At 54.5% G+C, this 15,234-nt stretch overlaps 1 protein-coding gene across 1 annotated transcript in view; it reads right to left on the reverse strand.

The window, feature by feature from the left end:
* The window catches only part of SLIT1 (slit guidance ligand 1), a 132,428-nt gene that overhangs the window by 33,098 nt on the left and 84,096 nt on the right, over nt 1-15,234 (reverse strand). Inside the window, exons 5-12 of the mRNA XM_087824481.1 lie at nt 9,301-9,372; nt 8,198-8,269; nt 7,561-7,632; nt 6,891-7,054; nt 3,852-3,999; nt 3,319-3,390; nt 2,695-2,766; nt 415-486 (exon numbers count right to left, since the gene is read on the reverse strand). Coding sequence (XP_087680607.1) covers nt 415-486; nt 2,695-2,766; nt 3,319-3,390; nt 3,852-3,999; nt 6,891-7,054; nt 7,561-7,632; nt 8,198-8,269; nt 9,301-9,372 — 744 coding nt within the window. The remainder of the gene's footprint in view (nt 1-414; nt 487-2,694; nt 2,767-3,318; nt 3,391-3,851; nt 4,000-6,890; nt 7,055-7,560; nt 7,633-8,197; nt 8,270-9,300; nt 9,373-15,234) is intronic.

The raw sequence follows: 15,234 nt of genomic DNA on the forward strand, positions 1-15,234 counted from the left end.
CTGCTGGGTTCCCCAGGCAGCTGAGATGGAGTGTTTGGTTCCGCACCTCTTGGGTCCTGAGAGAAAACCCTTGTCTGGGCTCTCATGACTCAAGGAGGCTGAGCTGGGCCTGGGCTTCCCCCTGTAGGAGGTAACTCTCTCCCCAGCCGTGCTGACCTCCTTGCGAACAGGCTGCACCTCAGGAGCCTCTCGGTCCAGGCCTCCTTCGATCAGCTCTGAGTCGCCTCTCCCTCCCTGTCTGGGCTCTGCAGAGCCCCCAAGCCTCTCACAGCCCTACATCTGCCGTCCTCCCAGCTCCCTGCCTCAGGTGAGTCCCACACCCCAAAGAGGTCGAAAAGGTCAGTCTGAAAGGCCAGAGGAGTTCTGGCTCCCTCCCAGGGCCCTGCCCATGCACACCATTAGATGGGTCCTTACAGGAGCTGTAGGGTGTACAGGCCTCCAAACACACCCCGGGGGAGGTCTGTGATCTTGTTCCCATAGAGGACCCTGCAGAAAAGGCAGCACAAAAGAGTTAGAGGACAGCCCACCAGGCTGGGTACCAAGGTAGGAGGTTTGCTGTAACAAGCCGCCGGCAGATGGCAGTACAGCAGTTAAGAAAGAGTGGCCCGTCCTTAGTTTTCATAAAAGTACCCTATGGGCTCGAGGTCACCCCATTACTGCAGGCACCGTCCTCACTCCCTGCCCTCACACATGGATCCCACAAAAGCCTACAAAAGGGACCCTTTGGGGAACCTCACGGGAAATTAACCTGCTCTGGGATCCAAAAGGAGATGGTTCAAAGAAGAGAGATCTCACGGGCAGGAATAGTTAACATACGAGCTCTAGTATGTTAAGCAAGTCTGTCCGGCACAGATAAAGCACCAGGAAGACACAGACCAAGGTGGTAGCTGTGCTGGGGTCTGGGTGGTGGGGTTGCAAGGGGGTTTTTATACTTCTGGATTTTCAGTTCTCTACATTGAGCATGAAATACGTATAGTAAGAAAAATAGCAGAGATTCAAAAAAGATGTGCAGGCAGGAATGGGTTCGGGCAGACAATGAAAGAATGAAGGGGATTTGGGGAGTGGGGTGTATTTTATTCCCAGTATCACAAGCAGCCCTCAGGATGCGCACCCCCCCCACACACACACACACACACATTCAGTCTGAGCAAAAACATTGTGTGCTGCCTCCTCAACCATGGCTTCCAGATGCTCCCGGTGGGGGGCACAGGAGGAAAGTCTCTGCAGTGGGATCCGGGTTGGCAGTGTGGCTTGAATGGAGGAAACAAATGGGATAGAAGCTTGGATGTCACCCATCCAACACCAGGAAGCCTCAGAGACCTGATCAGGTTCCCATTTGGAAAGATCCCTCAACCTGCTGTGTGGAGCATGGAATGGAGGGGGCAGGAGTGGATGCAGGGAGTCAAGGTCAGGGTTGCCTAAAGTGGACACCGTCCATGAGATCTGTTTGCATGACCTCAGCACCAAAGCTCTCGTATGAGGGGAGATGTCTTCAACAAGGTACCCATGGCAACAGAAACCCCCTCGGATGGGTTACTAGCACATCCAATTTAGAAGGAGATTCATTCACTTCTCAGAGGAAGAGCCCTGATTCTGGCAGGCCAGCTCCAGGATCTGATCTCAGGCGATGCCAGCGACCCCTCCCCGGGCAGCCATGCGCCGCACACCCCACGTGGTGCCATTCACAAGAGTCCGTACCTTGGACTCTACCCCAGGAGAAGAGGGTACACAAAAGGCACGACCTGGCCGCCTCCTGCACGCACCAGTGGGGGTTCTGTCCCATTCCACTTCCCAGGACCTTAATCTAGGTGAGGCATGTGTCCGTGCTGCCCAGGGACATGAAAACATGTTACTCCTAAGAGTAACAAAAGGCCCCTGCCAACAGGGAGCTCACCTGCCTACGGGGCACCCTGAATGTGCTCTACAGATAAAGTGCCGTGGAACCTCAAAAAGTGAGGGGCTCGGTGAACATGGCAGTGGGGGAGACAAGCAAGGATTCTTAGAAAAAGAGAGGTGAAGTAACATTTCTGAGATGAATTTTTTTTTTTTTGGTGTGGCTAAATTTAATTTTTATTTTTCCAAGATAAAGTTTTGATGCTGTGCATTGCTTTGTAGGTTGACAGACACCCTCCCCCGCAGTAAACCCCCTTGAGAGAGGGAAATACTGGAGAGCGGTGGAGGAAAACACTGCCTTCGCATCACCCACCACAACTTGGGATCAGAGTATGTTTGGGATGGAAGATACAGGGGTGGCAGGTGTCACAGATGGAGCTGGTGGTCGCCATTGCAGGTGACCTGGGGAAGGCTCAGGAGCATGAAGTGTTAGGCCTCTTGGGGAGGCAGGGCCAACACGAAAGCTTGGGTGGAGTCCTATGACTGCTGCAAAGAATACTGGGGGGAAACCACCATGGTGGGGAGAGCATCACAGTTGCCAGGGCAACAGCTCTGCCTGATTTTCCACGCACTCAGTCCTCGATTCCCTTCTCCCCTCCCAGCTGCAGAAGGTTCACCAGTGAAGAAGGGGTTGCTGGGCATAGCAACCCTGGACTTTGCAGCCAAAGGAAAACCCGTTGAGGCTGGGGGGGGGCGGAGGCTGTGCTCTCCCTCCAGCACCCACTGGAGGGGCCTTGAGCCCCACTGGCCTCGTTGGGGGACACCCTGGACCCCAGCAGGGGCCTTGGTGCTGCTACTCACAGAGAGTTCAGGGAGCGGAGGCCCTGGAAGGCATCAGGCGCGATCTCTGCGATCTGGTTGTTGCTCAGGTCTCTGCACAGTGAGCAGAAGAGAGGGTGGCTGAATCCCTCAGCGGCCACCAAGCCCTCCTGGTCCCCTCTACCTCCCAGATGCCATGGGAGGGCAGGGGCTGCTTTGAAATTAGAGAAGTGAGGGGCCCATTCTCCCATTCATCAGAAAAACCCACGGCCACTATCTCCCTGTGCAGTCCGAGGGTCGTGCCCAGCCTTGGTCCATTTTTGACAAAGCTTTCCCCCACCTCCTAGCTGTTCCCTGCATCCCCTCTTATGTCCATAGTGGCTCCTATGGTTGCTCAAGCTGAAATGGGAGGGCGACAGTCAATTCTGGTCATATGCCAGATGCAGGCTCAGCATTTAGGTCTCAGGACAACCTTGCAAGAAGCTCACACCACTGTCATCCCACATCACAGATGAGCCACCTAAGGGGCAGGAACGCCAGGCAGCAGCTTGCCCAGGGCCTCTCAGCCATCACAGGCAGAGGCGGGACCTGCCAGGGCTGCGGCATGCCAGGCCTGGGGCTCCCTCCTGCCCCATGCTGACTCAGGGAGCGTGGGGAGGCACTCACATCCTCCGCAGCTTTCTGTAGGGAGAGAAGGCTCCAGGGGGAATGGACTTGATTCCATTGAGCTCCAGGCGGCTGCAGAGAAAGGACACAGAGGAGGCTCAGGTCAGGTCACCCCAGTCTGGGTTACTGCCTGCTGGGCTCACTCACCCACACCAGGCCCTTTGTCTCCCTGCCCTGCTCCCATCCACTGTCTGGAGTGGGTGGGCTGGCACAAGCAGAGAAAAGGGGCTGCTGTGATGTGAGCTCCATTATCCCAGGCTGCCATGGCTGAAAGGGGCCCACGAACGATGCTAATACTAAGAAACCAGTTATAGCACACTCACCCAGCTGGGCTGGACACATGGACCACAGAGGAGCACCCCCTTCCCAGCCCCCCAGAGTTGCCCAGGCTTGGGCAGAGGACTCAGCCAGCCAAAGCAAACTGACCTCTCCATTTACACTGAAGGGCCTTGGGGCAAGTCCTAGGGTGGCGCCGCCAGAGCCTGGCCCAGCCCCAGGGCCTGTGCCCCGTGCCTGTCTTGCCCTGTACTCACATCTCCGTCATCATCTCCGGCAGGTTGGCAGGGATGGCGGTGAGGCCTTTGCCACGACAGTCCACAATGCCGTTGCTGCAGGCGCACATGGCTGGGCAGGAGCCGGAGGACAGGGTGCAAGAGGGGGCGTGCCCTGCCTCCCCCTGGCCTGCAGAAACAGACGGCTGTGACCTCGGGGTGTCTCATGCCTGCACCTCCCTCTTGAGACACAGACTGGTGAGTAGGGATGGGGCACGTGGGTTTCTCTAGTTGAGGATGAACCAGAGAGCACCCAAGAACTCCCCTGGAACTCCGTGGGCACCTGGCACCTGGACTGGTTAGATGTTTGCTGAACTTGAATTTGAAGCTACCTGTGCTACACGAAAGTATGATTCGTATGCTAGGAAATCCGAGCCTGAATTCTGAAGCTACAGGTTCTCGGCCGGGTCACTCAGCACTTTTGAGCCCAAGTTTCCTTGCCCATTACTGAAGAATGACAAGGACTCTGTTTGCCTCGCACCTACTCTGTGCCATCTGCTGGGATAAGTGTTGTGCTCGCAGCATCCATTTTAATCCTACTGCTCATCCTAGGAGGAGCATGGTGTTATTGTGGCCATTTACAGGAGAGAAAAACAGGGTCTTTGATATTAATTAGTTTGTGGAAAGTCACAGAGCTGACAGGTGCTGAAACCAGGATGAAGCCCAATGTTGATAAATTGCTGGTTTGTGGACTTCACATAACCGAAATCAGACAGCGGGTTCTCGCGTCTGGCTTCTTTTGCTCAAGATCAAGTCTTTGAGATTCGCCCACGTTGTGTATCGGTAGTTTGTTCTTTTTTAACGTTGACTAGTATCCTATTGTGTAGATAAGTCATAATTAGTTAATCCACTCTCTTGTCGGTGGCATGTGGGTTGTCTCCAGCTCTGAGCTGCTCTGGAGAAAGCTGCCTTGGCTGTTCTTGGACACGTGTGCCGGCAGAACATATGCATGCACCTAGCAGGAGCGGCAGGGTCACGGGGAGACATATGCTGGGCTTTCGTAGATCCTGCTGAACAGCTGTGTGAAGTGGCTGAGCCAATTTACACTCCCATCAGCGTTTCAACCTCTAATCCTTTCCTTGGCTCCCCCAAAGCGTGGGCGCCAAGATCGAAGAAGACAAAGTTATGAGGACTTCAGACAAATTGTGAAAGCACCGTTTTTGGGAGAGGGGTTGCCAGGGTGAACAGACTCAAGGGGTGGGGGGGGAATGCCTGAATATAGAAACTAAGGTATTCTAAATGCAAAGAAAACGGTTTCATTTCAAAATAAGAACTGTCCAAGTGAATTATCCGCTCCTCTTCCTAAAACCTGGGGCAGCTGCAATAACTCAGAGGAGCAGCATCAGCCTTGGCTTTCCTCACACATGAGTACATGCCTGTGTGTGCACACATGCACACACGCTCACACACCAGTCACACACTCTCTCCACACGCACCCTCACCCTCACAGTCACACACACACACAGTCACACACTCTCCACATGCACCCTCACACACACAGTCACACACTCTCCACACGCACCCTCACCCTCACAGTCACACACACACACACAGTCACACACTCTCCACACGCACCCTCACCCTCACAGTCACACACTCACACACACAGTCACACACTCTCCACACGCACCCACCCTCACAGTCACACACTCACACACACAGTCACACACTCTCCACACGCACCCTCACCCTCACAGTCACACACACACACAGTCACACACTCTCCACACGCACCCTCACCCTCACAGTCACACACACACACAGTCACACACTCTCCACACGCACCCTCACCCTCACAGTCACACACACACACAGTCACACACTCTCCACACGCACCCTCACCCTCACAGTCACACACACACACAGTCACACACTCTCCACACGCACCCTCACTCTCACAGTCACACACTCACACAGTCACACACTCTCCACATGCACCCTCACACTCACACAGCCACACGGACACTCACACTGACACGCTCACACACATACACTCCTCATACACACTCACACACATGCTTTCCCCTCGGAGCTCTACGAGGCTGGCAGGCTCAGAGCCCACAGGTTTGGGAGAGAAGGGCAGCCCCCCATCCACTGTTGTGAATTTGAGAACCGTTCATTCACTCAGCAAACATTTCCTGAGCATCTCTCTGTGCCAACCGCAGGCAAAGTGCTGGGGACATGGCCAGAAACCAAGGCGGCATATTCCATGTGCTCACGGAGCTCACGGTCTATCAGGGACCTCCCCTGGGGTCAGGAAGGGCTGAGGTGGCCCAGCTGGGTCACACTCAGTGGCAAGGCCTAAAGGTGGCAGGGGGAGGCCGAGGTGACCATGTACCAGCCTTGCAGAGCCTGAGGGCAGTTTGGACTCTCCCAGGAGCACCAGGGAGTCAGTGAGTACGAGCAGCAGTGACCTGCCTGGACTTGTGGGTCCTTCGTGGTCTTTCTGGCTGCGGTATGGGGATGAAGGGGCCAAGACCGAAGCGGGGTGGGCGGTCGGGAGGCTCTCAGAGGACCCAGCTCTGGAGTCCACCTCATCTCAAGCAGAGGCTAGATGGGCCAGTTCAATGACTCCTCAAGGTGGCAGGGGTGAGGCCATCGAAGGAGGGAAGAGGCAGTAACAGGAGGAGGCAAAGGTGGGACAGAAGAGGGCAACGGGGGTGGAGGCGGTGAGGGGACAGGAAGGTGGGTGGGTGGGGGAAGGAGGGACAAAGGAGTGAAGGCAAGAGGTGAAATGTAGAGACAAAAGCTAAGAGTGAGAACAGGAGACAACGGATGGACAGGAGGCAGACATGGGTGGGCACAGGAGGTGACAGATAAGGACAAGATGTGGTGGGTAAAGAAAGGGGGTGATAAGCAGAGACAGAAAGTGATAGATGAAGACAGGAGGTGACAGGTAAGGACAGGCGATGCGCGGGCCAGGTGTAATGTGTGGTGGTGACAGGAAGTAATGGGGAGGACACAGTGGGGCAGCAGGAGGCAGGCAACGGGCAGCTGAGAGCCGCAGTCGGCTGCACCCACCTGAGCAGCTGAACTCGCTCTTCTGGACCTCGGCCACGTTGAGGCCCCGGAGGCTGGCGGGGCCCGAGCACTGGGTGAAGAGCCCGATGGTAGGCCTCTGCCTCAGCCACTGCGAGAGCCAGGCCAGGTGGCAGTCGCAGAACAGGTGGTTGGAGTGCAGGCGGCTGCAGGGGGATAGGGCCACTCACAACCCACCTGGGCCCCCAGACCCCAGCCAAAGAGTGGGAATCCCTCTACCTAGGAGGGGCCAAGCCCCATGCGGCACTGGACCCAAGCACAGTCTATGCCCAGTCAGCCCACAGTTCCAACTCGGGCACTACCCGCAGCTGCCCTCCCAGCATGCTCGGGGCACCCCCCTCCGCTGGATTTTACCCAGCTCATGTCAATTCACCTCCCCAGACTCATACGGACCCACCGCCCCAACTCCCATAGCTCATTTTCAAACACAAAAACAATCATTTGTTTTCCAAGAAGTCAAATATGAATGACACTCAACATGCTTTCATTTTCGATTCCCTCCCCTGACTCCAGCTCCAATCAGCCCACCCTGGCTGGCCACTGGGGGTGCAGAGGAGCTCCCTCCCCTGCCTGTGGAAGCCGAGGCCCTTTCCCCACTGCCCTGGCACCGCCACACTTGGAGCTTCCTCCGGGTCACCCGGGGCTGACTCACAAGGTCCGTAGCTTGGGCATGTGGTTGAAGCTGGACACAGGGATGGTGGTGATGTTGTTGTTGTTCAGGGTCCTGACAGGGAAACCAGAGTCAGTTAGCGTCTGTCCAGCAGGAGCTTACGAGGGAGGGAGAGCAGGGCTCCTCTCTGACATCAGGCCGCCTCGCACGCTGTTCCATGTTCCCCCTTGAACTGGCCCGGGCTGGGCTGTCCCCAGGGGCTACACCGAAAAGCATGAGACACGGAGCCACCCTCAAAGAAAGCCCTGAGCCGAGGCAGTGATTAGGAGGCAGCCACACCATAGGCCCCGAGTCCGGGAGCACAGGGGAGAAGGAGCGACGAGAGGGACAGGTGCGGCTTGGGCGGGCTTAAAGAACGGGTGGGGTTTCAACAGCCAGGTGTCAGAAACTCCTGGAAGACACAGCCATCACCTTGGGTGTCATGATAAGCAGGATAAACCTTGGTCACGCTGCTGCGGGCATGATGACCTCATGAGCATGAGTCTAGGGGGGCCTGCAACCCGCCTCCCGTGTCCCCTGCCTCCTGCGCTGCTCCGAGGCCCGACTCCAGCCGCCTGGGACCCAGCAGCCGCGTGAGGCAGACTCTCCAGGCCCCGCTTCCCTCCCGCGTTTTACTCACAGCACCTCCAGCCCCCGCAGCGCGCGGAAGGCGCCCTCCTCGATGCAGCCGATCTGGTTCTTGTCCAGCTGCCTGTGAGGCAAAGGAAGGGTGTAGAGAGGACGCCGTTGCTGAGAGCGGGAGCGTCCAAACGTTTTTACCAAGCCCTCGATTCTTTGTTTTAAAGAGGCCTGACCCCTATCATTTGTTCAGTACAAGTGTGTGGATCCAAATAGTAAGAGCTTAAATTATTCCTATTTTTATTAAAACAACAAATGTGAATAAAAGTTTTATTATATTCCTCTACATAACCTTGCCTATCTCCTGGGGGGCAGGCACCCCGCCCCGTCTTGGAGGCCACCTACAGGGTGCTGGTGGCTGCGACATGAGTCTACCACAGAAGCCACGGCAGCCAGAGCTGGCAGCAGATTCCAGCCTGAGGGCCAAGCGGGACCGACTGGCTGGGGCTGCCTGCGGAGCTGCTCTCAGAACACACTGAAGCCTGGATGCCCGCTTCTCGGGAAAGGCTGCGGTGATCAGTTACCAATATCTGCTACAGGCATGGGGGGGACGGGGGCGGGGCGGTGACAAGCATGCCGGGTATTTGCCATCCCTGCTGCAGTCAGCCCTGGGGAGGCGGTAAACCTGGACCACAATAAACTTGAATAAAAATGAACCATTACACTGAAACTGCATTTGACAAAGTATGTTGCCATATCTCATGTAAACCTCAGGACAAGCCTGTGCGATATACATTTTACGGAACAATAGACTGAGGCTCAATGGCATTAACTGACTTGCAGCAACTTATATAATAAGCTCCTGAAAGAGAAGTCAAGCCCAGCTCTCCCAACCCACTAAAGGGCAAGGGCACGGAGCCTGTCCTTTCAAATGTACCAAGGACATCAGCCCAGCAGCCCACAACTCACAACACTCCCTTCAGCCTGGTCCTCAAAGTCTGCCTGTTTGCTCCCACTTCAGGTTGTTCCAGAAGACCACGCTGGCACCAGCCACCTCAGACCAGAGACCAGCTCCTTGACCCCAGGGCTCGGGGAGGCCCACGAGGAGACTGCCAAGGGTGGCCCTGTAGTCCACGTCCCTCTCCATTCCAGGCCTGTACTCACAAATTTTTGAGGTCTGTAGCTCCACGAAAAGCCTTCCTGGGGATAGCCTGGATGGTGTTCTCACTCAGGTCCCTGTGGGGATCAAGCCAAAGAAAGAAAAACACTGGTCAGAGGAGACTTCTCTAGAGGGCCCTGATGAGTCAGGGAGGCAGGTGGGCCAGACAGCCGGACCAGTCACAGCTGCATCCCAGGGCCTGTGACAGTGCCTGGCACACAAAGACCCCCGGTAAGCATTAGTTGAACAAATGAATGAGCAGGAGCTCAGTGACCAGCCACCTCCTATTCTATGGGCAGAGGGGTTGTAACTGGAGGGAGAAGCTTGGGGCATGGGTAACCAGCTCTGCCAGACCCCAACCTTGCCCCCCAGACCCACAGAAGTCAGCTCAGCCCCCACAGCTTCCTCCAAGGATGCAAAGGAACAGGCATAGGAGAGAAGGGCTTCTCGAGGGTCCCACATCCCCCCTGGGACCTGTGGTGAGTGCACCAAAGGCTCACTTTCTGGAAGAAAACACCTTTGGCCCCCAGGTAACCCAGCCAGTAGGTGGCCCCGCAAGTCTTGAACTCCAGGCTGGGTCTGACTCCAGATCCCTCGCTCTCAGGACTGCAGACAGTGGAGCCACCACTGAGAGCATGGGGACTGAAGCCATGCTGTGCTGGCCTAGGGGCTGCAGGGCCACGTCCCTGCCCTGTGGCTTGGCGGGCAAGGGTTACTGAGGACTTCCTCACCTCCCCATTATTAATATCCTGATGTGAGGGAGGAGGCATTGTAGGGACTGCAAATCTCTGCCTTCTGCGAGCCTAGGCCAGCTTCTGGACCCCTCCTCCAGCTCCTCTAGCGAGACTGGGCCTCTGGCACTGTCCACCTGCCTCTCTCGACCTCTTCACTACGGACGTTTACAAATACCCCTTTCCTCCCCACAGCAGTGGTACCAACTGCCATCATGTTCTGAGCATGTCCCACCAGGCTGCAGTGTCCAGCACCTCACATGTGTGAGTGCACCTGACCCTCACAGTGACTGTGGGCAAGTACTATTACCATTCCCATTTCACAAGGAGGAAAGGGAGGCTCAGAGAAGTTAAGCAGTTTCTTCAAGAGAACACAGCTGGCAGGTGGTGGCTTCAGAATTTGAACTTAGGCGGTAGGGTCCTAGAGCCTCTCCTTGCACAGCAGCCCTGGAATGGAAACTGTCACCCATTTTGCAAAGGAGGGAACTTAAGTATTTTACCCGAGGTTGACCAGGATGGGGACCCAGGCAGTCTAGTCTGCAGAGAGCCCTGCATCAGACACCTCAGACTGCCAAGCTGACTATCCTCATGTGGGACCCAGTGTCAGGCAGCCCCGCAGACCCCCAGCTCCTTCTCCTGGGCCAGGCCCTCAGGGCTCGACCATCTCCTTCCCGACAGCCATTCAACCCATGGGCTTCAAGCTCCACTGCAAGCCCTGGGAACATGGCCCACAGGGCTTCCCACACTGTCCCCTGAGCTGTGGGGCTTCCACCCTTCTGTCTGGGTTTTTCTGCTGAGACAGCAAAACAGAAACTCCGTAGCAGAGTGCACAGGGCCCTGAGCTCAGACAGGCCAGCTCCTCCACTCCCAGATATGTATCTATCGGCCAGCCCAGTTTCTCTGTGTTATGCAAGTAATTGCTACCATGGCCACAAAGCCCATCCTGGTTCTACTGTTCCCTTGGTCTGTGGGCTTCTTCTCTCTTTCTTCATCAGTGGGATGCTGGGCAGGGTCACCTGACAGGTAAATTACTTCATTGGGAGCAAGGGCTGTGCAGGCCACAAAGGTAAATGAGATGGCCCGCACTCCGGAGCGCATGGTCACAGTAAATAGGAGCCAAGGCAAACACGGGAGCCCCACATGGAACCAAACTGGCCTTGATGGAGCACCTACACACTTCAGTGACAGCTGGGCTCATGCAAGCAGAGGTCACCACAGATGCACAGAGTATAGAGCACTCTCAGCCCATGGAGGACACGGGAAACCAGTGAACGAAATCTCCATTCCTTCATTCAGCAAGTGTGTGCTGGGAGCTGACTACCCGCTGGGGATACTACAAAGGCTTACACTCCAGTTTACAATAATGTTGGAAGGGCAGTATTTCCAAAGAGATGCGTGGGCTCAGAGAAGCGAGTGACCAGCTCTACCTGAAGGGGAGGAGAGGAACTCTGAAGCAGATGCTGAAAAGTGAGTGAGAGTTTACCGGGCAGAAAAGGGAAATGAGGGAAGCACATTCTAAGCAGTGGGAACAGCATGTGCAAAAGGCCAGAGGCAGGAAGGAGCAAAGCAGAGGGCTGGGGGAGTATCATACAGTTTGGTATGGCTGGTATGTGTCTATGGGAGCTTCATGGTGGTTTTAAAATATGTCCACAAATTCTTTGACATTAACACCCTTCAAAAGATGGAGCTTAATTTTAACTCCCCTTATTTGTGGGTGGGATTTAGGAATTCACTTCAAAAGAACAGAATATGACAGAAGTGATGGATGATTTCTGAGACAAGATCATAAAAGATCTTTTTATGTAGCTTCCTTCACTCTCTCAGATCACTCTCACTCGGAGAAACCAGCCACAATGTCATCAGGACACAGCAGCTCTCTGGAGAGGCCCACATGGAGAGGAGCTGAGGCCTCCTACCAACAGCCAGCACTGGCTTGCCAGCAATGTGGGTGAATCATCACAGGAGCTGATTCTCCAGCCCCAGCAAGCTCCCAGACGATGCAGCCTGCTATGGTCTCAATGTTTGTGCTCCTCCAACCCCCCACCAAAACCAAATTCAGATGCTGAAATCCTGATGCCCAATGTGATGGCATTAGGAAGTGGGGGCTTGGGAGGTGCTTAGGTCGTGGAGGTTGAGGCCCCATGAATGGGATTTAGTGCTCTCGTAAAAGAGTTCCAAGAGAGCTCCTCTGCCCCCTCTGCATGTGAGGACCCAGCCAGGAGGCGAACCTTCACCAAACACCAAATCTGTTGGCACCTGGATCCTGGACTTCCCGGTCTCTAGAACTACAATAAATAAATATTTGTTGTTTATAAGCTACCCATTTATGGAACTCTTGCTATAGCAGCCCAAACAGACTAAGACACAGCCCCAGCCCACATCTTGACTGCAGTCTCATGAAAGACCCCAAGCCAGGACCGCCCAGCCCCCTTAGAAACTGTGAGATCATAGATGTTTATTGTTCTTTTAGGCTGGTATATTCTGAGGTACTTGGCTATACAACAATCAATGACGAAAACAAGGGTGCTTGGTGGGAATGAGTCAGGGGAGGAGAGGCTTAGAAGCTGTGCTGGAGATAGTGGTCCTGGCCTGAGTGAGGACCCCCAGGAGCTTTTGAGGAAGGCAGGGCAACGCTTAGACTTGGCATGAGTGAGCTGACACACGTTAGGGACTGGGCTCCATCACTTCCCTCTTTGGGCCTCAGTTTCCTCATTTGTCAAATGCATAGGCTGGACCAGATGACCTCTTAGTCTCTTCACCGTGTTCCCACCATGTGCTGACTACTCCAAGACATGGGCAAGTGAGGTGCCCGGCTCTTAGGGCATTTGAGATCCCAGGGAGAGGGTGAAGGAAAGGGGGCCCGTTGCTGACAGAATGACTTCTGAGAGGAGTGGGGTGAGAGAGAACAGACACAGCTACCCTCCTGCTCCTACCCACAGGGACTCAGGGAGAACAGAGCACAGGTGGCGAGGGCAAGGCAAGGGCAGGGAGGGCAGTGGCGAAGAGACGCCTACAGAGCCAGGAAAATGGAGGCCACACAGGGAGTGGGGACCTCCAGTGGGACCTTCGACTTGGCCCCAGCCGCAGCTGGCCCTTTGGCCAAGCCTGGGAGGGATCTCTGGGCTGGAATTCACATCCATTATTCCGTTTAATCCTCACTACAACCCTGCAAGGAAGGCTTTCTATTTGTACTGATTAGTTTATTGATTTAAACCAACCTTGTTCCAGAAAGGCTTTGAGGTGGCTTATAGGGATTTATGAAACAGCAGGAGAGCAGGAGTGAAAAATGGGACAAAGAAAAGAAAAATCAATGGTAGGTGCCAAGAATGCAGCCCCATGTGACCCACACACCTGCCACGTCCAGGCAGGGCGTGGGCTCCAAGCTCTCTGAGAGCCGTGTGAAAGGGGAAACTGGTCAGTTAACAGCACCCCCAGTATATGCATACATTTGAAAGGACCAGTTTGGGGCGCTAAGATAAGACAAGAATTTCCCCAGGGGTCTTTATTAAAAATGACAGTGTGGCCTAATCAATAACACTAGATCCTTATAATAAATGGGTTTCAAGTGTCTGCTTCTTATAATAGCTTCGCATCAAAGTACGGTTCAGGAGAAGCAATTCTATAAAAACTCACACCAGGAGCTAAGTGGGGAAGGAGGGGCAGGAATAGTCTGTGCAAAGGCAGGAGACATGGTAGAGTCTGGCACAATCTAGGAGCAGCTGGGTTTGCCTGGAAAGGAAAGTGCCGGGGAGAGATTTTGGCAGGAAAAAGCCTTGCAGGCCAGAGAGAATGACGGGTTAGAGCAGAGAGGGGTGTAACTGATGGTCTTTTAGACAAGGCTCTGGGGCACCAAAGCTTACAGAGGAAAGATGCCACCCCTGGGCACATAGGCAGTAAAACACCAAGGGCCTGTCCAAGAGGTGAGAATCCAGGGGTGGAGGCGAAGCTGAGCTGACCTGGGGACCTCAGGCCCAGCCCCAGGCCAGGCCACAGCAGTGAGCAGCTCACATTGTTCAAAGAGTAAAGGAAACTGAGGAAAACAGGTGAGCCTTGGGAACCTGAGAAAAAAGCAGCATGCCAGAAGCAGGAGGTGGTGGAGAGAGCCTGACTGCAATGAGAAGGCTCTAGGCTCGATTCCTGCTTCTACCATTTACCAGCCAGGGGCCCCAGGAAGTTAAGCACCTGAGAGTTATAGTTTCTCTATTTGTAAAACAGGGATAAAAATACCTACCATACTGTGCTTTGGAGAAGACTGAGTTCATGTATTTAAGCTTCTGTCTTTTTACCAACATTTGGCAAAATTTAAGAAATGCTGCCTTAAACAGTCTGCCCGATGCTTTCCTAAGGTTCTGACTATTGTTTCCAAAATTTCCTCCAGGGGGCGCCAGAAACCTTCCCTGGACTTGGATATCCTCAGCTACATTGCAACCCAAAGACAAAGCTATTCCCCTCCCCTCCCCTCCCCTGCCCTCCCTTCCCCTTCCCTTCCCTTTCCCCAATTGACTTCCTACCTGGTCAACAACTGTTTTGTATTTCCCAGACCATTTGAAATAAAGTTTCTCATCTCCATTTTCACCCAGTTGGCATGAAAACCTAAAAGGCATCACTTATGTCTTTCCCCATCACATTTTCCCAGTCCTTGAGCCTCCGGTATCTTTCTCAAACTTGGTGACCTTGTCACAGGTCCTGAAGTGAGGAGTGTGGCCAGGGGCGTGTCAGGGCAGAATGAGATACTCTGCGAGAGGCCATCCTGGAGGAGGGAGGATTCTGAAGCTGGAAGGACAGCAGCTGGTGGCCCGGTCCTGGCCAGGGGTAAGCGGAGGGCACAGAGCTATGGGGCAGACAGAAGCTCAGAAGGAAGTCCCAGGTAGGACAGTAAAAAGCAGATTCCCAGAGCAAGGACCCTGCCACCAGACAAGGGACTGGATTGGAGAAACACAGGCCTGGGGACAAATTCCAGGGTGATACTAAGGTCCTGCATTGCTGACAAGTTCCCAGGGGATGCTGACGCAGACAACCCAGGAAGCCAACAGCTGAGTGTCACAAGCCCTGATTCATCCACTTAAATCATATGGTCAGGCGAATCATTTAACCTCTTTGGCCTCAGTTTTCTCATCTACAAAATGGGGTTGAGAAGTAGGACCCACCTTTCAGGATCTGATGTGAGAGTTGCTGTGTGTCACCCTTGCCTGCTACTCCACTTATGCT

Source organism: Miniopterus natalensis, chromosome 14 (genome assembly GCF_054644295.1).
Source record: "Miniopterus natalensis isolate mMinNat1 chromosome 14, mMinNat1.hap1, whole genome shotgun sequence".
In the NCBI taxonomy this organism is placed as follows: Eukaryota; Metazoa; Chordata; class Mammalia; order Chiroptera; family Miniopteridae; genus Miniopterus; species Miniopterus natalensis.